We start from the raw sequence: 26835 nt of genomic DNA on the forward strand, positions 1-26835 counted from the left end.
TTAGAGAAGTTAAAGCAAAGTGCAAGCTGGAACTGAATGCTAAACAAAGTCCCCCAGTTGGAAATCAAACTACAGTGAAGAAGATATAGAGCATTAACAGATCAGTGTCTTAAAAAGTTACCGAGGTGGAAAGCCACCTCTGTGTGCTCCTCCACGGCCCCCCCTAAAACCACCTCTTTCGCCTCGGAAGTTAGATCGATTCCTTTCTCGGCCGCGGCCAGCAGAAGTTCCACCTCTTCCTCCGCCCCTGGGAGCTCCGCCTCCCCGATCGGACTTCGATTTGGGAGGAGGTGATTTTGGTCGAAGTCTCTCAATTTCCTCTGTACATCCAGTCAAGTAGGAATTAGGAGCACTAAAGTAGGATGCATAGGTTTCTGCATTATAGTTGCTATTTGTAAGAGTTGGTCCAACTGTAAGCCAGCCTGAAATAGAGGGAAAGAAAGATTATCTTTTTTTTTTTTCCCCATTTCTCTTACTAATTCTTTAGGAGCTACTTCAAATCTTCAAATGCATTTTTAAAGATGCATTAAAATTAAAAATAAAGATGCCCCTATCAATCATCCAGTATTTTTTTTAACAGAACGCACAGCATTTAGTCATTATGCAAATTTCATCTTATTTCATCTTCATGACTGTTAACTTTTATAAAATATCTTCCTTACTGTCTCCACCCACATTTCACATTCTGTGAGAGCAGCACTTAGAAAAAAAAAAAAAAAAAAGTACACACTACACTGAGTTTGGGTTCAGTGAAAATTTAATAAATTTTATTAACCTTCCTACTTGTAGAAATGATACCATTGTTTTCTGATTAAAATCCTGGAATCAACTTTTGCCTCTACTCTTCCCAACCACAACACTAATCCAGCTGACAGGTACCCGAAATGCAACCGCTACCATGTTGTGCCTGTTCATTTCCATTTTCCATGCCTACTGTCAACCCTCAAACATGAGCCTTTATTTTTCTGTTAGGCCAGCTCCCTACACATGTCACAAACACACATGTATACTGTAATGATCTCCCAGCCTCTCCTCCCTCTGAAAGCAGAAAGCCTAAAACAAACTAAAATATGTCACTTCTCTGCCTAATCTTCTAGGACTCTCCACAAAGCACAGATTCGTATATATGGTATCTAATGTCTTTTAGGATGAAACCTGAACTAAATTTCCAGTCACATTTTTCATTAATGCTTTTCATGACTTCATTTGAGTAAAAAAATCACTATAGATATAACTTTCCATACATATCTCCACCTCTGAAAATAAAAATAAAAACACATCATAATGTGGGGTGCCTGGGTAGCTCAGCTGGTTGAGCGACTGACTGCCTTCGGCTTGGGTCATGATCCTGGAGTCCCAGCACTGTCTCTCGCATCAGGCTCCCTGATCTGCAGGGAGTCTGCTTCTCCCTCGGATCCTCTCCCTCTCTCGTCCTCTCTCTCTCTCTCAAATAATAAATAAATAATTTTTTTTAAAGATTTTTTTAAATTTATTTGAGAGAGATCACAAGTAGACAGAGAGGCAGGCAGAGAAAGAGAGAGAGAGAGGGACGCAGTGTCCCTGCTGAGCAGAGAGCCCGATGCGGGACTGGATCCCAGGACCCTGAGATCATGACCTGAGCCAAAGGCAGCGGCTCAACCCACTGAGCCACCCAGGCGCCCCTAAATAAATAAAATCTTAAAAAATAACAAAATACTTCATAATGTAAAAGAAAACAAAACACAAAACCCCACCCCTGTGCCCATTCTATCCTTTCAACCAGCTAAAAATTACATCCTTCAACATCTAATTCAAATATACATCTTAAATGAAGTAAATAAAAACAATTTCTCAGAATTTGCATTACATGTTGTACCTCTATAGGTATTCAAAAGTAATTTTGTCAGCTACATTGCTATACAACTTAGCTTATAAGAAGGATGATTTCTGATTAAATTGTATCTGGAATGGGAAAAACCATATATTAACTATAAATGTTCAATAAAGACTGATCTTTCAACTATTTACTTTGTTTACTATTTTACATAATTTCATGAAAGTTGAGGCCATGAGTTTCTACAACTGAAATATCTTCAAGTTACGCTGCTCATCAACGCACACAGAGGTAGCTGATGGGCAGGGAGACAGAAGAGGGGTGGATTATGTCATACACATAAGTTAAGGCAACTTTAAGGATTTTTTTTAACATTTTTTTTTAAAGGATATACCTTTTTTTAAAAGATTTTATTTATTTGATAGAGAGAGACACAGCAAGAGAGGGAGCACAAGCAGGGGGAGTGGGAGAGGAAGAAGCAGGCTTCCTGCTGAGCAGGGTGCCCGATGTGGGGCTTGATACGGGGCTCGATCCCAGGACCCTGGAATCAAGACCTGAGCCGAAGGCAGACGCTTAACAACTGAGCCACCCAGGTGCCCCAAGGATTACTTTGTTTAGAATGAAAATCAGAGTTTCTTCTAAATTCTTAGGTACTTTTATGGCCAATTATTCTATTGTAAGTTCTTTAACTTTTTACTTTTTATAAAATGTAGGCTGTTCAAAACAAGATTCTGGCTCTTTTCACCTTTAAACTGGATTTCTAACATGCTGAGGCAAAGAGATTGATTTTATATATTATGAATAAAGCAATGCTACTTTTATATTTTCTGAGAAATCAATAAAACAGAATATACTGATATTTCAATAACACTGTACCTAAAAATTGTGCCCTTTAAGAAAAAATTTGTCCATAATAGTCTAATTATTTTCTACTCATTTCTTTTTCAAAGTAGTAAATTCACATTATATTGATTTCGTAAGAAGTTAAAACTTTGAAAAGACAACACCACTATACGTGTAAGCAAACAAGCTTAGGTATTTTAGTTTCTAATTAAGCCAAGATCTGTACTTCACAAATGTATGGTTATTTTCTATGGGATTATTTAACCATTCACTTACGCATTTCTTCAACTTGTTATTTACTGAATCATCTGAATGTTGGGTAGAAATAAGTAAATAAGACAATATTTGCCTTCCATGAGACTGTATGCTGAAGAAACTGACTAAAACATACGCCCCAATGAACTTGCAGTTCATCTAATGATAAGTGTTATGAAGAAAAAGAAAACAGAGTAAGGGGAAAGAGCTTGTTGGAAGGAGGAAAGTCGGCGGGGGGCGCGTATAAGGGGAAGGTGGCCAGTTTAGACAAGAGTTGTGAGAAAAGGTTGTCAGGTATTTGAATGAAAGTAGAGGACCATGAAGAGACAAGAATGAGTTTGGCATATCTGAAGTACAGCAAGAGGAATCAAACACATCACAAGAATTTTATTTAACACAGCATTGTGTACTATTTCTTGACACCTATATCCCCAGGGGTGATAAAGTTTTTCAAAGATTTTCTAAGGTCCTACCTGGTCGAATTGTACTATCTCTTCCAAATAGATGAAGGCGTCTTCTACCAAGGCAAAAATGTTCAATTATATGAAAAATTTCAACAGGCTTTTCTATATTGCCAATTTCAGGTTCTTCTGTGATAATCAAGTCAATGTCAACATTAGCATGAATGAAGTCCCCATCTGTGCTACGCTTAACAGTTCCTTTGATCCCCATAAGACAGTGTTCCTAAATAAAAGTAAGAGCAGACCAATTATTCTCTTCATCAGCAGTCTTATTTCCTAACATTTTACATTTCTGATGTCCCAAATTCCAAAACAAACTTCATTTCTCCAAATCTGTGGAAAAGAGTTCTATCGGCAAAAACACAATAGGAAAATCTGGACCTCCAGATGTGAGAAGACTGCCAGGGAAGCTAGACATGACAGTATCAAATTTGGGGCCATGATGTTTTAGAACTGTGTCAATGACCACAGAGTCTTTTCCTCTTCAACACTAGATAACAACTTGTTTTCTCCAGTTACGGAAGCATGACACTTGACCTTAGAATCTTAAAATGATGTTATACTGGGCTTCGTATATGATCCAAGATCAAAATGATATACAAGATATAAGTCTTTTTATATGGAAAGGGGACTTTAATTATGTATACAGACTTCTAATGACTCAACATAAAAAAATGAGAAAATCAATTTACTTTTTTGTTTTTTTGACCTCTAATCTAAATGGCAGGCATATGGGTTAAATAAATTTACTCTCTCACTTGACTCCATGAACTATGGCAAGGGTAACTTAGGTTCCTTGAAAAGAACTTTCCAGTCTAGGAAAGATTTAATAAGAAAGACCCTCCCTCCAGTTGCTCCCTAAAGAGTGAAAGAATGGAGGACAAACTTTTAAAGCCTGAGAGTAACAGGGCAGTTTTATGGAGCAGAGGTTCTCAGGGGTTCTTGTGTAGGTTCTTAGGATTCTCTTGTAGGAAAAAGAGAAGAAAAAAAATATCTCTCTAAGCCAACCAGCTGTGAGAGTCTTGCTGCCATCTCTTTTTTCTGGGCCCAGGGAAAGGGAAAAAGTCTGGAGGGGTCAGAGGTACAAAAAGTCCATACTGACTTAGAATTACAGCAGTTTGGGACACACAAGAATACATATTACCTTCTCTAACACAGTGAAGGTTGAGCTAACAAGGTGAATTATTTTAAAATTAAACTGGATGTACTACTATAGCGTTCAATGCCATTTGTACAAATCTAAGAAAAGAACCTTTCTACCAAAATTAAATAGTATACAGTCATTTGGAAAAGCCTGAGGGAAAATAATGAAAATAAAGAAACAAAACAGTAAAGGCAATACCTTTGTTCTCTGGAAGACAGCCTTTGGATCTAAAGTCTTAGTCTTTCCAGGATTGTTTTTATTGGTTTTAATCCAACAAATATCTTCACATCTTCTGTAACCCCATTTGCGTAAACACTAAAAAGAATTAAAAAAAAGAAATCTTTAGTTAAAAGAAATAAACAAAAGTTAAAATAACCAACCAGCACTAAAAAACTTCCTAGAGGTTTGAGACACTAAATTCCAAGATGTGACAGTAATTTTTAGTTCAGAAATAGAAAAAAAGAAAAACCAGTCTTTAAGCAGCCAATATACAGAATGCATAGACATATTCTGGATATTAGTATAATATATAAAGTTAGATATGAAAACAGAATTTTACTAATATTCCAAATTCTTTAATACTACCTTCCACTCGAATCAATAGAAAGGGTTTTTTTTTTTTTTTTAAGATTTTATTTATTTATTTCACAGACAGAGATCACAAGTAGGCAGAGAGGCAGGCAGAGAGAGAGGGGGAAGCAGGCTCTCTGCCCAGGATCCCGGGATCATGACCTGAGCCAAAGGCAGAGGCTTTAACCCACTGAACCACCCAGGCGCCCTGAAAGGGGGTTTTAAATCATAAAACACTCAGCCCCTCTTTAATCATAAAATTCAACAGATAATTTGATTCCTAGCACCTCAATTTTCTATCCTCTGACAAAGCTAAAAACTACAGAAAGTATTTTAATTGATAGCTTCTTTTCAAACGAGAGTCTTGCGTTATCTTTATAGATTTAATATTAACAACTTCAAAAGATTCAAAGCCTTAAATTTGTTGTGTATAGCTCATTACTGGATAAAACTGTACTTTCATCTTTATACAACCTAGAAAATAGAGATCTGATGCTTAGTGTCCTAGAATCTGTTATATAAGAACATATAACAAATACTTGCTAATACACTGCTTAGAGTGGCATAATGAGGGCCCACTACCCGATGCGTGTGTGGCATAGCTGGTGGGAATAAAAACATAAGATATACCCCCTCCCCAAATGATCTAAGAGGAAATTAGGGGGAAAATAACTAAATTGTGCAGTAGAATATTGTTGGTACTGTTCATTTCAGGAATGCCCTTACTGTGTAAAGTGGGAAACACCTCAAAATGAAACTTGGATTTTTATTTTAAAATCTCAAAAATCAAGATCAGGGGCGCCTGGGTGGCTCAGTGGGTTAAAGCCTCTGCCTTCGGCTCGGGTCATGATCTCAGAGTCCTGGGATCGAGACCCACATCGGGCTTTCTGCTCAGCGGGGAGCCTGCTTCCTCCTCTCTCTCTGCCTGCCTCTCTGCCTACCTGTAATCTCTGTCTGTCAAATAAATAAATAAAATCTTAAAAAAAAAAAATCAAGATCAGTATCTGTTCCTGTAGCCAATTATTTGTTTTGCACTGGATGTTCGTTATAAACCACGGGGGTCTAAATCCTCACGCCCTAATCAATTTAACAAAAAGCCTGTAAGTATTTCTAATGCTAAATTATCTTTGCAATAATTTTTGGCCAAAATCTGCTTTCACCAATATGACAGACTACTACATAAACAAATACAATAAAACCTCCTAATCATTTTCAACCTAATTTGGGAGGTGGAAGGCAAGCCCAAAGCCAGACATTAGCAGCTATAAAAGGTAAATACCAACATACCTATAAAAACATACAGTATGTTTCTATTTTCTTAGTTTTTCCAGAGCTTCTTGGAGAGGTGCCAGCAAAAAATAGATACCCAATTGGAATGCAGTTATAGTCTTACATTGGAATTAATAAATGACACAAGCAAGGATGTATCTAACAGTCTCAAACTTGTTATTTATATAAAGAATACAAAGTAACTGCAGAATTTCAGGATTTTAGCATAAATTTATCTCAAAATAATCCTACTTAAATTCTTCACCTGTCAAATGGACACTTCCTAAAATTACTAGGCTTAAATGAGATTATCTGCTGTATCACAATATATCTTAAAAATGGAAGGTGTCATCTAGTAACAAGTGAAGAAACGGAAACCCACCAGAGTAAAAATCTCTTTGCCCAAAGTTTCATTGCTAGACAGCAGAACTCAGACTAAAACTGAATGAAGCCTTCTAATACGTAGCCACATGCTCCCATGATTCTTAGATAAAAAGGCATATGCTACTTTATTTTCATTTAGAAATCCAAAATAAGTGCAATAAGAAAAATAAAGTCCTGAAATACAGGAAATACAAGATGCTTAAAATAAATACAGATGTTATGTAACTTCTTTCTTCATTTGATCATTCAAACCATGTGTTCCAGATGCCATGTTATTTTTCCCATTTGTTTTGGTTTCTATGTGGAATTCAGAAGTTAATATTACTCAGAAGAGTACCTTCTAGCTACTTATAATGAGTAGTAAATGACACTAAGCAGCCTGTTTTTGAGCTGCAGTTTCAAATGTCTAAACTGTTCTGAAGTTGTAACAAATTATATTGGGACTTATTGAACCCTAGTGCTAGTTAACTGAAGAGTACTGCCTTTCATGCATTCTTTTCTGAACATATTTTTTCCTTCTGAGTATTTTAGCAACTGTTCAAGAAACAAAGGACAGAATAACATCTATCTTCAAACTTTTTATATTTTTTCTTATGAATTAAAAATCCAATTTAAAAAAACCATCTTACCACTCTTCCAAGGTCCAATCCCTCCCCGGAACCACACCAGAGAAAGATAAATGATCGAGGGGCTGCAATCTCATCAATTTCTAACTTCATAATCTGTGGGAAACCAAAACAATACTGCATTTTCCAATCATCCTAAATCTAAAAGAACAACCATTGAGATTTATCAGGACTTTAAGCAGATGTGTTCTTTAAATGTACTAATTTTCATTAGCAAATAAATTTTATCCTTACAAATTATTCTGTTTTCTTATTCTATATTAAGAAAACACACACACACACACACACACACACACACACACACACTTGATTTCATACAGAAAAAGGTTACGGGGGGACCATATTCATAGAATAATGGAATTCTATAAGATGTAGCTTGAGAGCAGCCCTTCATGATTTATAGAAAAAGAAACTGAAATAGGAAGAGGTTAAATTACCCCCAAATTAGGAGCAAAATTAAAATGAAATATAACAAATGTTTGGGGAAGATTTGGTTTCCAGTATTTACGTAAGTTCTATATAAAATAAATCAATATGCGCATTTCATTATAATGACCACTTTAAGTCTGAAATGCCAAAAAATAGTCTAATTTTTCCAAGGAAGACATACAGATGGCCAACTGCCACATGAAAAGATGCTCAAAGTCACTCATCATCAGGCAAATACAAATCAAAACTACAATGAGATAACACCTCACACCTGTCAGAATGGCTAAAATTAACAACACAAGAAACAACAGGTGTTGGCAAGGATGCAGGGAAAGGGGAACCCTTATTAACTGTTGGTGAGAGTGCAAACTGGTGCAGACACTCTGGAAAACAGCACGGAGTTTCCTTAAAAAGTTAAACCAAAACTACCCTACCCTACGATCCAGCAATTGCACTACTGGGTATTTACCCAAAGGATATAAAAATACTGATTTGAAGGGACACATGCATCCGAAGTTTATAGCATCATTATCAGCAATAGCCAAACTATGTAAAGAGCCCAAATGTCCATCAACTGATGAAGAGATAAAGATGTGAGATATATTTACAATGGAATATTACCCAGCCATAAAAAATGCAAATATTTACCATTTGCAATGACACGGATGGAGCTACAGAACATGCTAAGCAAAATGAGTCAGTCAGAGAAAGACAAATATATGATTTTACTCATATGTGGAATTTAGGAAACAAATAACATAGGAGGGGAAAAACAGAGGAAGGCAAACATAGGCAAAAATAAAATAGACTCAATTATAGAGAACAAACAGGGTTGATGAAGGGAGATGGGCGGGGGAGCTAAATGATGATGAGCATGAAGGAGGGCACTGGTTGCGATGAGCACTGAGTACTGTATGTAAATGATGAATCACTAAATTCTACACTTGAAACTAATATTACACTATATGTTCACTAAGTGGAATTTAAACAAAAACTTGCAACAAAAATTAATGTATAATTTTGTTTCCTTTGTATGTATTGTTCCCTTATATGTGTTCCCTTGTATGTGTATGTGTTTCCCTTGTGTGTCACACTGAAAAAAAGTTCAAATAATTAAATCTGTAAATTTCCACACAGTCACATAAAAAACTGTAAAACCAACCATTTTATATGATACTCTTTTTCTTCCAGTTTTCCGCCACAGTTAAGTTTCAGAGACCATAGTTTAAGCAAAAATTTATGTTTCGTTTATTTAAAAAATCTTAACTTTTTTTTTAAAGATTTATTTATTTATTTGACAGGCAGAGATCACAAGTAGGCAGAGAGGCAGGCAGAGAGAGAGGGGGAAGCTGGCTCCCTACCAAGCAGAGAGCCTGATGCGGGGCTTAATCTCAGGACCCTGAGATCGTGACCTGAGCTGATGGCAGAGGGTTTACTCCACTGAGCCACCCAGGTGCCCCTAAATATATTAACTTTAGTAACAGATCCATTTATGTTATAAGCTTACCATTTCTAACTTAATCTAAAAAGAAAAATATTATTTGACAGTAATAAAGGACATAAGTTACAATATGTATAAACCTAATGAGTTTTATATTCTGACTTTTTAAAATCTTGAAATCTCTCATCTAAGTCATTAAGAATATGAATAATTATGTAACACACACACATATTCCTACATGTTTATAGATGAAATAGATAAAAATAAGTGATGCCACATATTAGAGAACATTAAGCAAATTATTCTCTTGACACTGCAGTTCTAATTGCTAATTGTTGGTATTTTAAATAAGGCCTTATGTTCTTTGCCAAAATGTGTTGACCACTACTGACTCTCTAATGTGAAAGAGAATACCTGTGAAATCCTCTTTCTTATTTACATTTTATATATTGGTTTAACTATTGGCACTTTCTTTAGGAAATTATCACATAAAGGTTAAGAACTTGGGGCTCAAGGGCCAGACAAACATTTCAACCATGCCAGCCAGAGCTGTTCAGTAAAATTAAACTGAAATCAAGAATATACATATAAAAGAGTTCCTTTATTTCAAAAACTCTATTAGTCTGTCACATATAATTGAAGCTCTTGTGCCTTTACTCACCAAACCTTAGAGACTGGCCAGAGAAAATAAAGTTCAGCCTAGTTTCAGGTGACCCATGAACAATGCAGGGGTTAGTGGCACCAACTCATACCCCCCATAAAAATGCGAGTATAACTTCTGACTCCCCAAAGCTTAACTACTTATACCTACTGTTGACTAGAAGCCCTACCGATAACATAAACAGTCAATTAACACACTTTATATGTTATATGTATTTACACCCTATACTTAAAGTAAGCTAGAGAAAAGAAAATGTTACTAAGAAAATCCTAAGGAAGAGAAAATATATTTACACTACTTCTCTGTAAAAAATCCATGTATAACTGAAATCGTGCAGTTCAAATCCACATTGTTCAAGGATCAACTACAATAATCAAAGACATACGGGAGATGTTTTTTCAATTTTCTTTCCTTTGATTAAGGCCACAAAGATTGTTTTTATATTACTAGTCAATTTTAATGAAGATATGGCTACACAGATGTTTCTTAAACATAACTGGAAGGAACGTAAATCTGGAAAATTCCCAGCAATAAATATCGAGAGTATTATGTCTTTTGCGTCGCCTTTAGAATACTATATACTGTTACCTTTCTGAATTTCAATAAGTACAAATTATATTTATTATCAGAGAATGGGAAAAACCTTTTCAAAGTGGTAATATCTATAAATATGTAAATAAAAGTGTCTGAGGGATTGAGATGAAAGGAAAAGCTTCAAGGAGGAAAAACCAGAGGTATATCCTGAAGATTAAATAATAGAAGTTAATTATCATTAAACAGGAGGACATGCAAGGATTCAGCACCATTTCCTATGAAACTCCAGTCTTGACAGATGTCAGTCCTCTCCTTTCCCAACCTCCCTTCTGTGCTCAACACTCCTACCTACTCTCTCCTTGAAATTCCCTATTCCCTTGGCCCCTATGACATTTATACTCTTGGTTTTATTTATCTCTGCCCCATTCGTTTGACCTCTCTTTTACATGTGCCTCTTAAATGTAAAAGCTTCCTGAAGCTTTACTGTCAATCCACATGTTATCTTAATTAAGATACTATCTTAGGACAAATTCGTCTATTTTCATAGGCTTGATGCACTCATCTTCTGAATCTGTATTTTGAGACACAGATCTGTCCTTTGAATGACATATTCCTATTACAACCTCCACATCAATGTCTCACATATACCTCAAAATCAACATGTTCAATATGATCTAATCCCTCTAATCCAGCTCTTCTTAAATTCACTCTTTCTCAACTGGTGAAAAATTAACCCACCTATCCCAAGACTTAAACCTTCAAATCATCCTTAACTCTCTCCCCACTCATTCTAATCACTAGAGCTCACCGCAGTACCTATTACACATTACTGAATTTATCACCTTTCTATTCTTACTACCATTACCCCTATTTATGGTCCCTTCATCTCCTAACTAGGCTACTGCAACAGTCTTCTAACTGCTCTCCCCTTTCCAGACTTTTCCTCTAGTGCATACTCCACACACTAATCTGACCACTGAACTAAACCGGTTAAAGCCCTTCAAAGACTCCATAATGTCTTCAGGATAAAAGTTTAAGCTTCTAAGAAGACATCATCGCAAGAAAGGACCAATCTGTGTTCTAACAACAACCTACAAACCAGATAGTCTTTGTCTCCATCCCTTCTGCTCTTACTGTTCTTTCCATCTGGAATCACCATCCTATCCCTTTCTTTATCTGGCCAATTACAACTAGTGTATTTATACTGTTAATGTGTCACCTCCTCTTTGTTCACATACCCCATCCTCCGAGGCTTGGTCAGTTTTTCTCAGATCATCTTATGCAGTCCTCTGTTATAGAACTAACAAAATAATAATGCAATTATCTGTTTAGGTCAATATTTATCCCATTAAATTACATTCTCCTTAAGTCCAAGTACCAGGGTTTATTCACCTTTGAATCTCCAGTACCTACCACATTGCCTAGCACAGAGTAGTGCTCAATAAGTATTTATTTTTGTTACTGATCAGTAAAAACAGATAACTTTATGTAACTGACTGAAGTTACCAGCTTGCCTAATTTTATTTAGGAAAATGTGATTTTATCACAATTATACTGAAATTATGTATCTTTTTTACCCATTATACTGTAAGTTCCTTAAAAAGAAATCATGTTTTACATATATGTATATATGTATTATACTCTAATGTTTACTAAAACTAAGCAAATGCAGAAAGAATTACCAGTCATTCTGGCTTTAGACTCTCCTAGTTATACATCCAAGGACTCTTAAGACTGGAACTGTAAGTCTTCCACAGACTATTTACTCACTACCTCTTCAACTTCTGCCCCAAAAAGAATCAGACCAAAGATAGTGTAAAACTGTCAATGTACCCTGGATCTTTTGCCACATTATATATATTTATGATTCCTGAAAATATGGGAATATTTATAATCTTCTCATCAAATAAATATTCATTGAAAAAGAAATAATTACAATGTAGAAAGTTTCATCATACATCATCCCAAGTCCAGCATTTTTCATTAGCAGTGATGCCAGTTTCTCTGTAATATTCTTCTAAAGGGGGTTCCAGAAGAATCACATCAAATTTAGGTGTCAGTTCTCTGATGTCAAAGGCTTCTATATCTGCTTGTAAGTACCTATTTGATTAAGGCATAAAAAGTGACTAAGAGATTTTCAAATACCTTACAGATAATAATGAAAGGAATTTCTTAAATATTACTAAACACTATTTACAAAGTAATCATAAACTAATTACTGAATACCTTTTTTATGCAGGAGTATCTTTCCTCAGTATAGACAGTAAACCATCTACCAACACTCTTCTCTACAAGATAGCTATAATCACACTACAAAATAAAATCAAATTCCCCTATGTACATCAAGAATGTACTTCTCTCATTTTTATACTAAAATTCCATAGGAGTGTGAATAAATCTCTGAGCCCCATTTCATCATCATCTGAATCGCCTAAGGACTACATTATTTTTTCTTAATTGTTAAGTTAGAAGAACTATTTGTTAGCTTTAAAAGCCTCCTTCTAAAAAATTGTTTCTAAAGATGGGTATAATTTTCTTTTATCAATTTGTTTGTTAGTAGAATTGTTTATATTAATAGCCTTTTCTGGCCACCTAGTATAAATTATGACTAGCCTTTACTGAAAGGTTTTTTTTTATATATAGTATTAAAATAATTTAAATACAAAATACTTTAACAGGTTTTTAAATTGGATGAATGTTAGAATCTGCTAATATTTTTCTCCACACACTCGGACTTCTTTGTGAGTCTTCTAATTACTAAAAGAATATATTTTAGCAAATTGTTAAATGTATAAAATGTTCAAAGTAAGCTAAATGTGAATTAAGTAGATTTTCCAATTTCAAAGACTTTTTACATATTTTTGAGGAAAACATTATTCTGTTTAGCAAAGGTTAAAATGAACTTTCATAATCCAGTATGTTAAGACTAGTATCCCTGAATGCTGAGTTATAACTAACCTTTATTTTTTCTTTTCCTTCATCTAAGTTTTCTAAACTTCCTTCAACAAATAAACTGCTTTTTGAAGGGAAAAGTCATTCAAAAACATTTTAAGAAACTCAAGATACAACAAACATGAATTATTTTTCTAAGAAAACATTTAGAGACACTTTAAAGAAATTATCTAGGAAACTAAAAAAAATAAAATAAAATGAGAACACTCAGCACTGGAATGTCAAATGAATCTGTTTTACCATACACAGGAAAAGTTTGTTAACATTATATAGGTGCTGAATTTTTTTCAAACAGAAAGGCTACAGGATAAAAAAAAAACTGCTATTTTAAGCTGGAGTTGGGAATGAAAACTGAAAAAACACACTTACATCGGAGGAGTGTTTGACTTAGCTATTAACTCATCCTTCAGCCTGATGAGCTCCCTCAGTTTGGGGTATTCCTCAAATCTGTCAGCCAAACCTGAGGACAAAAAATAGTAAATACTAAATTTCAATACAATGGAAATTAGTATCAGTGAATTCAAAGGTTATGAGCCCTCTCAGGAGAACACAACAATACACAATCACCACTTTATTTTTGTGTCCTTTTAAAAAAGTTAATTTTGAGTATTTTTTAAATATTTCACATATATATATTTCATATCTAATGACCCTAATCCCACATGGAGGCAAAAACCCAGATGTTCTAAAGCTCAGTCCAAATTAACAAGCCATTTAATCTCTCATATTTAAGTTAAATCTGCTCGCAGCATTAAGTTAAGCCATTCTGTTCTGAGGGAAAGAAAAGAACAACTGCCTTCCTCTACCATGTCTTCTCCCTTCCTTTTAGCTAAAAGAATTCTTTCTCCTTAAGAAGCTAGTGATTACTGAGGTTTGTATTTAGCTTCTTAAATAGTTATCAAAGGCAGAGAAAATGAGTATTTATTTTCCTTCTTATGATTACATCTAGGAAGAAACAAAGAATAGTTAGAGATGAGAGAAACACAGCTGATGACCTTAAATTAATTGGCTATGGCTCATGGACACAACCCTAGAACAAATCTAGTAAAGAAGATAATGAGTCCCTAATAGTAGGCTACCTCTCACCTCCAAGACAAGTTGTTTTCTTTATGAGTATTTCTTATATCAATATTTATAATTTTAAAGATTTCACATCTCCTTGTCATTATGAACCAAATCCCCATATATATTTTGAGACTTAAGATCTTAAAAAACATATATAAGTCCTACAAAGTGTACTTAAAAACACAAGACTCACTGTTCCCATGTCCTCAAAAATGTTTTAGATCTTTGAGCTCAGAAGAGATTTTAGGTAAAGCAGCATAATGCCTATTTAAGCAACTATAGGGATAAGTAGGGCTTTGAACATCAAAGATTCCTAAAATCTTTTATTTGGTTTTTCTTCCCCCTCACCCCAAGAAACATATTCCTAACAATATAAAACATATAAGCATCTCAATTTAAAAACCAAAAGTACAGACATTAATAACCTTAATATCAAAGAGTAAAAGTGAATGATTTCGTAAAGCCTCTTCAATCAGTGCTTAGAAAACAAATTGCAAATAAAACAAGTTTAAAGATTTTATTATAATCAGGTTTTAATCACAGTAGAATCGGCTCTCACTCTTCTATAACAGAAAATTTAAGTTCTTCTCAATCTGTAATAGTTTCCTAAGTACTTTATCTTTGCTGTGGGGAAATACATATCTTAAAAGCATAAAGGTGGATCCTGAAATTCAGTTATACAGCTATCATAAAAAACAGCTTTACTGAAGTATAACCAACATATACAAACACACATATTTAATATACATAATTTGATGAGTTTAGACATATGCATCCACCCGTGAAATCATCACAACCAAGGCAACAGACACATCCATCACCTCTAGAAGTTTTCTTGTGTTCCTCTGGGTGTGTGTATATGTCTGTGCGTGTGGGATAAGAACGCCTAAGATGTGATCTACCCTTAACAAATTTTTAAAGTTTTATTGACTACAGTTAACAGCATCACTGACTACAAGCACAATGCTACACAACAGATCTCTAGAACTAATTCATCTTGCATAACCGAAACTTTTTATCAATTCAGTTACAACTCCCTATTTTCCCATTCTTCTAGTCCCTGATAACCACTGTTCTCTGATTCCATGAGTTTGACTATTTTAGTGTATTTATATTACATATACCCTATTAGGTACTTAAGTATTTGCATATTTGTTCCGTGACTGGCTTATTTCACTTCACATTATCATATCTTTTTACGCTACAGCTAAATTTTGCTCATGAAAACACTAAAATCAGTTTCTACTTCAAGAGTAACTTCAAGAGTTGCTTGTGAGCAACACAGAAATAATAAATCAGAAGGTATCAAAATTAAATTTTTTGTGTGTGGCAAGTGATGCCATCGAGAAAGTAAAAAGGCAACCCACAGAATGGGAGAAAATACTTGCAAATCATATGTCTAATAAGAGACTTGGACTGAGAATATAAACTCTTATAATGTAATAATAAAAAGGCAAATAACCACCTAAAAAATAGGCAAAGAGTTTGGATATTTTTCCAAAGTATTTAAATAGCCAACAAATATGAAAAGATGCCGAACATCATTAGTCATCACTAGGAAAATTCAAGTCAAAATCCCTTCATACCCACTAGGATCGCCATCATTAAAAAGACAGATAACAGTAAATGGGAAGAAACTGGAACCCCAATATACTACTGGGAGGAATGTCAAATGGTACAGCTGCTTTGAAAAGTAATTGTGCAGTTCCCCCAAAAGCTAAACCCAACAATTCTACTCTTAGCTATATGCCTAGGAGAAATGAAAGCATATGTTTATACAAGAATTTTACATGAATATTCATGCAGCAATTTATAACAGTCAAAATGTGGATACAACCCAAATGAATGGATAAACAAAATGTGGTATATACATACAATGGAATATTATTTGGCAGTCAAAATAAATGAAGTACTGGTTTATGCCACAACATCAACAACCCTTGAAAACATTGTGCCAAGTGACAGAAGTCAGTCACAAAATACCACATATTGTACAATTCCACTTATGTGAAATGTTTAGAATAGGCAAATTGCTAGAAATAGGAAGTTAATTAATGGTTACTTAAGGTTAGGGGGCAGATGAGGAGGAGGTCATGGGAACTAACTAGTAATGGGTATTGAGTTTCTTTAGTGAAGATGAAAAGTAGATTGTGGTAATGACTGTATAAACTGGATTTACTAAAAACAAAACAAAACAAAACAAACCAGAATTATACCCTTTAAAATGGGTGACCTATATGGTACATGATAATCTCAATAAAGCTGTTTTTAAAAATGCAGTGGTAATACATTTGAGGGACTTAGTAAACTGGACAGGGCTGAGGAAAGAACCTCTGAGCTTGAAGATATCTCAAAAATTGAAAAGCAAAGAGAACAAAATCTGAAAAAAACAAAAAAACCCCCCCAAAATTTAGAAAATCCAAGAACCATGGGACAATTACAAAAGATGTAACGTGTGTAAGGGAAATACCAGAAGAACGAGAGAGAGAAGAGAAGAAATATCTAAAATAAAAATGACTGAGAATTTCTCCAAATTAATATCAGACAACAAACCAAATCCAGAAAGCAGAGAGAATATCAAACCATATAATGCCAAAACCCCTAAACTTATGGCATATCATTTTCAAACTACAGAATGTTAAAGAAAAAATCCTAAAGAAACCAGAGGGAAAGAACACCATGCCTACAGAAGAATAGAAAGATAAACAAAAAGATAACAGTTATATCCAGTATCTTAGAAACATGCAAGCAAGAAAAGATTGGAGTGAAATATTTAAAGTGTTGAAAGGAATAAAACACCAGCCAAGAATCCTATACTCTGTGAAATTATTCTTCAAAAGTGAAAGAGAAATACTTTCTTAGATGAAAAAAAATTGAGGAAATTTGTTGCCAATAGAGTCGGCTTGCATGAAATGTTAAAATTCTTTAGAGACAAGGGAAAAAATAATATAGGTGAGAAAATCAGGCCTACAAACAAAAGGCAAAGCATCGAAGAGGGAATAAATGAAGGTAAAATAAAAATGCAAGAATAGTCACAGAACCAAACTGAAGAAGGAAGGAAGGAAGGGAGTGAGAAACACTGCTGGAAGGAAAGGAGGGTATACTAGAAGTATGGAGAATAAAAATAGGAAGCCAGGAAAAATAATTCTGGAATTAGAAAAGCCAAGCCAGGAAAAATGATTTTGTTAGAAATAATCCACAAAATGGATAAAGTACATGCATGTAATCAAGAGTTAGCAATAGCATATTCCCAACAAATCTAACATACCTACATCCCTGATGAAATTTTGAGGTCTATGTCCAGTGTCTACAAAATGTTGGCAGTAATCATTATGGGGATTTAAACTCTGCGTTCCCTAAAGAAAAAGTCAAAATTAAATTAAGAGCATTTTACTCTAATGGCAGATACACTAACTCTGTACTTTATTTTTTATTATGAGGCCATACAAAATAGAAGTTGATACATAGATTTAAAAAAATTAGTAATATTTGGAAACACAACTAAAATGACAGTAATACTCTTTAGTGGCTACAGACATTGATATAGCATTCTCTCATCCTAAATAGCTAAGTATCAGAAGATTATTTCAAGAATAATTTTAAATTATTTTTATTTTATAATGATAATTCCTCAAAAACTGAAAAATATTGAAAATAGTAAATATTTAAAATTTTTTCATGCATAGAGCTGAAATGTGAAGACTTATAATATGAAAATTTATTTACCTTAAGAAAAGTACTAGAATCTTTATAAATCTCTTCTTCATAAGGCAAATTCTCTTCTTCCTGTTGCATTTCTAATTCATCCTTGGAAAAGGAAGATTAAACAGACATTTTATGTATGGAAGGAATATTTTATGTATTTATGATATCTTGAGTAGTAAGACTCAATGTAACTTCTTTTTTTAAGATTTTATTTATTTGATAGAGAACATCAGCAGGAGGAGCAGCAGGCAGAAGGAGAAGGAGCAGGCTCCCTGCTGAGCAAGGAGCCTGATGTGGGGCTCAGTCCCAGGACCCTGGGATCATGACCTGAGCTGAAGGTAGATGCTTAACCAAGTGAGTCACCCAAGCACCCCAAGACTCAATATAAATATTTCATTTCCCTAAGATATAATTTTTCAAATTATCATTAAAGTCAAACACTGAAGTCTTTGCATGCTTTTCGTTACCTAGATATTTTTATAATAAATAAAAATTTCCTTTTCATTCTCATCAATAAATACCTATCTATAACTACTGATTTTGTTGACTGAATTGTCTAATATTATTTATCTCATCATACTGTGAATACTGGGATTTAGCTCAAATCATGAAAGACATGACCACCAATGGGAAAATTTTATTTCTCTTAAAAACCATATAAAACTACTATTTTTATCAGATGGTAAGAAAGTAAACAGCCTTATTTCTGATACGGAAAAAGCTTATTGGTCTGGAGAGAAAATCAAACCAGCCACAGCATTCCCTTTGGCCAAAACCTAATCTAGAGCAAGACCCTCACTCTCTTCAATTCTATGAGGCCTGAGAGAGGTAAGGACGCCACAGAAGGAAAGCTGGAAGCTAATGATGGTCAGTTCATGAGGTTTAAGGAAAGAATCTATCTCCATAACATAAAAGCGTAAGGTGAAGCAGCAAGCACTGATGTGGAAGCTGTAGCAATCCTGAGGCAAGACCCTCCACCAGCAAAAAAAAAAAAAAAAGATTAAAACTCGCTGAAAAGCTCAAAAGATGGCTAGCATTTTTTAGCAATAAAACATTTTTTTTTTAAGTTTTTTATTTATTTGTCAGAGAGAGAGAGAGAACACAAGCAGGGGAGCAGCACGCAGAAGGAGAAGCAGGCTCCTAGCTGAGCAAGAAACCTGATGTGGGACTCGACCCCAGGACCCTGGGATCACGAACAGAGCCAAAGGCAGATCCTTAACTGACTAAGCCACCCAGGCATCCCAGCAATAAAGTATTTTTAAATTAAGGTATATATCTTGCTTTATTAGATATTAATGCTACTGCACATTTAACAGACTATAAGATAGTGTAGACATAACTTTTATATGCAATGGGAGACCAAAAATTTCACTTGACGTGCTTTACTGCAATATTCACTTCTTTGTGATGGTTTAGAACCAAACCTGCAGTATCTCCAAGGTATGCCTGCATACATAGGCTACTGACATTTACTTTAGAAAGCTTAAAATTGAGCTTTCATTAAATTTACTTTCCTGGATAAGAATCTACTGTGGGGCGCCTGGGTGGCTCAGTGTCTGCCTCTGGCTTGGGTCATGATCCCCTGGGACTGAGCCCTATGTTGGGCTCCCTGCACAGCGGGAAGTCTGCACTCTCCCTCTGTGTACTTTCTCTCTTTCAAATAAATAAAATCTTAAAAAAATAATAAAAATAAATTTAAAAGAAAAAGAATCTATTATTGTAATGATTTATATTTTTCTTGACCAGAAAATTGCCCTGTTCTCTACTTGCCTTATATTCTTCCATTTTGTCTTCATCTGTCTCTCCTTCATCCTGATACTTACGTTTCGCATTTGGAGCAGAGGTGTCGTAGGAAGCCCTGAAAATTAAAACTGAAGTGTCACACACAGATATAGAAAGATGTATAAATGGCAGCTATTAATAATATTAAATAACAGTTTATAAAAACAGAACAAGGCACATTTTTTCTGATTAAACAGTATTTATTCATTCATCTAGTTTATAAATTAAAAAAAAAAATCACGCAACCTGATTGTCAATTCTGTATTTTACTTTTATGAGAAAGCAACCAAATCAGAAAATAAGCTTTTATAATGGATGTACGGCAAAAAGAAACTTCTATATTATATATCATTCTGAATTGTCTTAAGCAAAATTGATATTCAAATTAATAACCAGAATAGTGAAAAATTCTGAAGTGCTTTATGAACTACCAAATGAATACCACTTTTAGGGTAAAGTATATTTTTCTTTATAAGAATTTATAAATATAACTATTTAATCCATGGCGTATAAGCTAATTCTTAGTCTAAAATTCCATTCTAACTACTTTATGAATGAGTACTATATTCAGAAAGTGTTTCATAGTTCATGAATACTAAAAACCAAAAATCAGTATTTCTGAAATCTTTACTTTGATGCTTGTCATAACACACTTCATACCTAGGATTATTTGTTTGTCAAAACAATAACCAGGGGCGCCTTGGTGGCTCAAGCAGTTAAGCGTCTGCCTTTGGCTCAGGTCATGATCTGGGGTCTTGGGATTAAGCCCCATAATGGGGGGGGGTTTCCCTGCTCAGCGGGGAGTCTGCTTGTCCCTTTCCTTCTGCCCCCCAGCCCACTAATGCTCACCCTCTAATAATTTTTTTTAAAAAAGCAAACAATAACCCTTTCACAATATTAACATGTCGCTTAAAAAAAAAAAAAATGATTCAACTGACCTGCAAGTTTCTCTTGTTTCAGCAATTTCTCTCTGCTCATCTTTGCTATTTAACACAGCACCAATGCTATCGGCACTTTCTGCTCCCAACTGAGAAAAGACAAAAACCAAAAATTAGATCATAATGCACTGGATAGCCTTTCCTGCCTGAGTAGCAACACTGAATATATCAGGTATTTGAAAACAAACAAACAAACAAACAAACAAACTCTAACTCCTTCAGCAGGCAAGTGGATTAATTACCTTGCAGGAAAAACAGGAAATAACTTGGAACAAAACCATGTTAATTAGGAACAAATCTGAGAGCTAGCAAGCATTTTATACTTTCAGTTGTATTTGAAATTAAGACAATTTTAGCCATCCTCTACTTTTCAAGTAAATAATAAAACATAATTTAGTAGTAGTAGCAAAAAAAAAAGCAGCTCACATATAGTGTATATAGAGTGGTAGGCATTAACACTTTGTATCCATCAGCTCCTATATTACACCTTATTTATCTTGTGCTGTAATAAATATTTATCCAGTTTTATTCAAGCCAAGTCTTTATATGATGATTTATAGGCACAACACTGAATTTTAATAATACCTAAAAAATGGCAATGCAAATTCTGTTTGGCAGTCAGGGAAATTCTGCAAAATACAACAAACAACTAGTTGAGATAAACTGGCTACACAAAATGGGATCAATTCATGAACATCTTTTTTTTTTTAAGATTTTATTTATTTATTTGAGAGTGAGAGAAAGAGCACAAGAAGGGGGAGATAGATGGGGGGGAAGCAGGCTCCCCACTGAGCAGGGAGCCTGATGTGGTACTCAATCTCAGGACCCCGGGATCATGACCTGAGCCAAAGGCACATGCTTAACCATCGGAGCAACCCAGGCACCCAATTCATGGACATCTTTAAAAGCCAAATGAAGGGGCGCCTGGGTGGCTCAGTGGGTTAAGCCACTGCCTTTGACTTGGGTCATGGTCTCAGGGTCCTGGGATCTAGCCCCACATCGGGCTCTCTGCTCAGCAGGGAGCCTGCTTCCGCCTCTTTCTCTGCCTATCTTTCTGCCTACTTGTGATCTCTGTCAAATAAATAAAATCTTAAAAAAAAATAAATAAATAAAAGCCAAATGAACAACTGAGGGACATGAGGCCATGAGGGACAATTTTATATTTTATATAAAGGGACAATTTTACATTTTTAAGCAGGGCATGGGGAAATCTGCATTAAATAGTCTCTTTAGCTCAGGAAAGGGAATATACTAAAATATCAGAGCTACAAGTCCCTAGCCTTGATCTTAAGCAATCACCACTGCCTTTTTAGTCTGCCTACTTCATGACTCCCCTAAGGTTTCTCAATGACAGATCTCTTACTATATATCAAATGTTCCTGACATTTTAACTCTCCCATAAAATATTCCTGAATCCTATTCTCATTAGTTAAAAGACACATCTACTTCCCATAGTTAAAATGATTTCTAATCTTCCCATGACTGACTCCTCTCTCTTCAGGTCTCAGATGAGGACAAGTGATTTCCTTAAGGAGTACATAGAATAGGTAGCCTCCTTCCACTTTTCTCCTTTTTATTTCCTTATTTGGATCATAGTACTTAACACAACTTTCAATTATTTTAGGTCTTACTTTTGTTTACTTCCTGTTTATATTGTTTCAAGGTCTTTATCACGACTTCTGATTTTACACTTAAATTATTTTATCTTTACTTTTGTTTACTGCTCTGCAAGTTACATCTAAGTTCTCTAAGCAGATGAACTCTGTCCTCTTGGTATCTGTATGTTCAGCAGCTTGTATAATGCCTGACTCAGAGTAGATGTTCAATATTTGAATGATCCAATCAGATTTCCTACTACATTAGAATACAATGTATTACAATAGAAATGCTTTAAGTTGAAATTCTGCTCACATATATAATTATCCTCACATGCTCCAAAAACAAAAAACAAAACTGTGGAATGACTGGAATAAGTAAATCATAGATTTTCTGTTATGGAAGCACTACATATGTTATTTTAATAATTTCGACAATTTGGTATCATTTAAAAGCATATACTATTTTTTGGGGAACAAAGCTATAGCTAAGTAAAAAGCAGGTGTAAGCTGCTGACATTTATATTCTGTATAACAATAAGTAATGTTAAGTAGTGTACTCAACAGTAAGGACAACGAAAACCAGCTGGAAGAAGACCCTTAGCCAGAGAGATCAAGACAGTTTTCATTACAATGTTCTGACCTGAGCTGTGCTACAGAAGATGCACAGAAATCAGAAAGGGAGGAGGACAGAATGCAAGTTGGTGCAGCCACTTTGGAAAACAGCGTGGAGATTCCTTAAGAAATTAAAAATAGAGCTACCCTATGACCCTGCAATTGCTCTACTGGGTATTTACCCCAAAGATACAGATGTAGTAAAAAGAAGAGCCATATATATCCCAATGTTCATAGCAGCAATGGCCACAGTAGCCAAACTGTGGAAAGAACCAAGATGCCCTTCAACAGACAAATGGATAAAGAAGATATGGTCCAGGGGCACCTGGGTAGCTCAGTGGGTTAAGGCCTCTGCCTTCGGCTCAGGTCATGATCTCAGAGTCCTGCGATCAAGCCCCACATTGGGCTCTCTGTTCAGCAGGGAGCCTGCTTCCTCCTCTCTCTCTGCCTGCCTCTCTGCCTACTTGCAATCTCTGTCTGTCAAATAAATAAATAAAATCTTAAGGAAAAAAAAAAAAAGAAGATATGGTCCATATATACAATGGAGTATTATAGCTCCATCAGAAAGGATGAATACCCAACTTTTGTATCAACATGGAAGAGACTGGAAGAGATTATGCTGAGTGAAATAAGCCAAACAGACAGAGTCAATTATCATATGTTTTCACTTACTTGTGGAGCATAAGGAATAACATGGAGGACATTGGGAGATGGAGAGAAGTGAGTTGGGCGAAATCAGAGGGGGAGACAAACCATGAGAGACTGTGGACTCTGAGAAACAATCTGAGGGTTTTAGAGGGGAGGGGTGGGGGGTTCGGTAAACCTGGGCACGTATTGCATGGAGCACTGAGTGTGGTGCATAAACAATGAATTTTGGAACACTGAAAAAAAAATAAATTTTCTTTAAAAAAATAAACAAGGGGCGCCTGGGTGGCTCAGTGGGTTAAAGCCTCTGCCTTTGGCTCAGGTCATGATCCCAGGGTCTTGGGACCAAGCCCTGCATCAGGCTCTCTGCTTGGCAGGGAGCCTGCTTCCCCCCCTCTCTCTCTGCCTGCCTCTCTGCCTACTTGTGTTCTCTGTCAAATAAATAAACAAAATCTTAAAAAAATAAAAAAAAATGATAAATAAATAAATAAATGATAAAAGCAAAAAAAAGGAAGTACAATTTTTAAAAAATCATGAAGTATAAATTGCACAACCACATTCTGGAGAGTAATCTGTGTTGTTCAAATAGAGAAAACAATTGAAAAGAAAGGCTGAAATTAGTTGCTAAAGTGGAGGTCTGTCATTGATTACATCAGACATTCTTACTTAAGTGGAAATAGTTCCTAACCAACTAGAAGACTAGGGAGCAGCTAGCGTACTGGAAAGAGCATGGAAAAGCCTAAAACTACAAGCTTGCAACCTTATAAACTTTGTGGACTTCAGCATGTAACTTAAACTCTTTGAGCTCTATTTTCTTCATCTATAAGATGCAAATAGCATCTGACTTGCAGGACTGAAGATAATGTATATAAAAAAGCTTAGCAGAGTCTTGATTCATTAAAGGTACTTAATAAAGGCACCCATCATTAAATTTTTCGCACTATGCAAGCCTTTTTAGGGTAAGGACCACTTTTTATTTATAGTTGAATTGCCAGGGGCTTACTAGATCCCCTCGTTTATAATAAGACGCAAAAGTAACCATTTATGAATGCATTTTGAGTCGAAAACTAAACTAAAACTAAAATCTAAAAAAACTAAAAAATAAGAACCTTACTTGGTGGTAACAAAGCTACTGAATATTCTGAAGCCAACACAATAAAAGAAAGTACAAGAAAGAAGGCTTGGAAAAGATACCTGATTTGTCCCAAATCATAATGCTAGAGGGACAGAACAGGTCTGATTCCAAATTCCCACATTTTTAACACTATATATACCATAAACATATATGACTATAAATACCATAACCATATATGGTTTTATACACCATAACCATATATGGTATATATATACCATATATGGTTATGTATATTATAACCCTATATATTTAATATATATATATACACCATAAACCTTTTCATCAGATCATAAGAGTATAGGTTTCAAATTTTCATTTACTAAAAGCAAGATTCATTACTGAAAAATAACAGTAAGATGCCTCATTAAAACCTCGTAGTATTTCCTCCATCACTTTTAGTGATATGAATGGTAGGATGGGAAACACAAACTCTGACTCTAAGTAGAGGTGTACATCTGCATTTTCTGCATATGTACTCTCCTGATCAAGTGTTAATTTACACACGAGCTTTGGAGAGACGCACCTGGGTTCAATTTTCTGGCCTAGCGGTGAGTGACACGGGGCAAAAACTACCTAACCTTTTAGCCTGTTTCATTATTTGGTAAGGGAAGTCAATGATATCTATTCCAAGTGTTTACTGTGGCTTAAACAGAATGAGAATTCAAATATTAGCGGTGGGTGATGACGAAGATACAGTACTTAGCAACACACAAGATGTACAAACTAAAACTTACACTCAGGCTACTTCTAATGCAGTCTTTACATATGATCCCAAAGAAAACACTATAAATCTATTTCACAAGGAAGCCACAATCTCAAGAACTAGGAACTAAGAAGAAAGGCCTGACACAGACGACCATTTAAGTAGTTTAGAGAAACTTAAAGGATAACAAATCACTTTTCCTGGCGCGAACTACGGTAATTTATTTACAAAGACCAAAGCTTTGTATCTCCATCATTGAGCCCTGCGCCAGACACTTGGCGCGCATTCCATAATGGTTGCTGAGGACCAATCGTGACGTTCGGTTTAGCAACATAATGACCGCGGCACAGATGAAGAATATTCAGGGTTCTGCGGCAGTTAAGAGCAAGAAAGGCAGGTAGGCCTAGGGATCAGGGTTGCGGAACCAGGGAAGTAAGCACCGCAATGCATAGGCAAAGACAGAAAAGAAAGAGGAGGAGGAGGAAGAGAAGGGAACCGCGCACGCGCATTCTCAATTCCTCCCTGGGCCGCGGACCTGCTGTGCAAGGAGCTGTCGCCGTAACTTCTGCCGCTCCCGGATCTCCTGCAAGCGGCTGTCCATGTCCCAACTCCTGCTTCCCACTGCCCCCAAAACCTGACTATTAGCGGATGAAAAACCACCCGACTTTTCTTCTGAGTCTGTGAAACACAAGATTCACCGGGATCTTCAGGCACCCGGTATCCCTCACCCTTTCCTCAATAGGCACTTCCGGCGCGGCCGGTATTGGCTCCACCGAGCCCGGAAGTCCCACCTCCTTCTGGACGCCCGCGATTTGACGCTGCCAGGAAGAGACGCGATGAGGGATGTCGTGGCGGCGGATCGGTCTTGGAAGCTCTGTCGCCTGCGACTGCGTCGGTCAGAGCCGCTCCAGGGTGGGTCCACCTCCGGGTCTCTCGTTTGCCCTCCCTTGGGACATCAGGCTTCTTTGGTGTATCAGCACTGTTTACGAGGTGTGGACCGTTTTGTTGATTCCCTTTTCCATTAGTTCCCCAGTTGCCGGTACTGACGGTTTAAAATTTGCCAGATAGCAGTTCTTCACTGAAAGCACGAACTCGAACCGGAGTGTCAGGTTTGAACCCTGGACTATCCTTCAAGAATAAGTAGTCTTGGCTAGTTAATCACCTCCGTGAGCCCCGGCTTTCTCATTTGTAAAATGGGAGTTATAGAAGTGCCTACCTCACAGAACTGACAAAGAATAAACGAGCCTGGCACATAGTGTCATGGAGGTGC

At 35.8% G+C, this 26835-nt stretch overlaps 1 protein-coding gene across 3 annotated transcripts; it reads right to left on the minus strand.

Annotated features, from left to right (window-relative positions):
* Positions 1 to 26294, minus strand: METTL14 (methyltransferase like 14). Of its 3 annotated transcripts, none has more exons than XM_032858774.1 (11): positions 26101 to 26294; positions 20873 to 20961; positions 19923 to 20010; positions 18174 to 18254; positions 17716 to 17803; positions 13752 to 13842; positions 12389 to 12530; positions 7369 to 7461; positions 4715 to 4831; positions 3487 to 3595; positions 1 to 422 (listed from the first exon to the last, which is right to left on the minus strand). In XM_032858774.1, exons 1-11 carry the CDS (start codon positions 26164 to 26166, stop codon positions 118 to 120), a joined length of 1269 nt encoding a protein of 422 aa, XP_032714665.1. In that variant the 5' UTR covers positions 26167 to 26294; the 3' UTR covers positions 1 to 117. The 3 variants fall into 3 exon arrangements, with proteins under 3 accessions (XP_032714665.1, XP_032714655.1, XP_032714675.1); XM_032858764.1 differs by having other exon boundaries at positions 3385 to 3595; XM_032858784.1 differs by lacking the exons at positions 19923 to 20010; positions 26101 to 26294 and having other exon boundaries at positions 3385 to 3595.
* Between the last annotated feature and the right edge of the window lie 541 nt (positions 26295 to 26835).

This window comes from Lontra canadensis, unplaced genomic scaffold (assembly GCF_010015895.1).
Source record: "Lontra canadensis isolate GAN:19392208 unplaced genomic scaffold, GSC_riverotter_1.0 scaffold1, whole genome shotgun sequence".
NCBI classification, from domain to species: Eukaryota; Metazoa; Chordata; class Mammalia; order Carnivora; family Mustelidae; genus Lontra; species Lontra canadensis.

What these genes read in the sequence shown, in the direction of transcription:
- METTL14 (XM_032858764.1), bottom strand. Translation starts at nt 26,166, where the DNA reads ATGGACAGCCGCTTGCAGGAGATCCGGGAGCGGCAGAAGTTACGGCGA. An exon ending in GACAGCTCCTTGCACAGCAG is followed by an intron (nt 20,962 to 26,100) that starts GTCCGCGGCCCA and finishes GTCTTTTCTCAG; the next exon opens with TTGGGAGCAGAAAGTGCCGA. An exon ending in CTGTCTTCCAGAGAACAAAG is followed by an intron (nt 3,596 to 4,714) that starts GTATTGCCTTTA and finishes ACTTTTATTTAG; the next exon opens with GAACACTGTCTTATGGGGAT.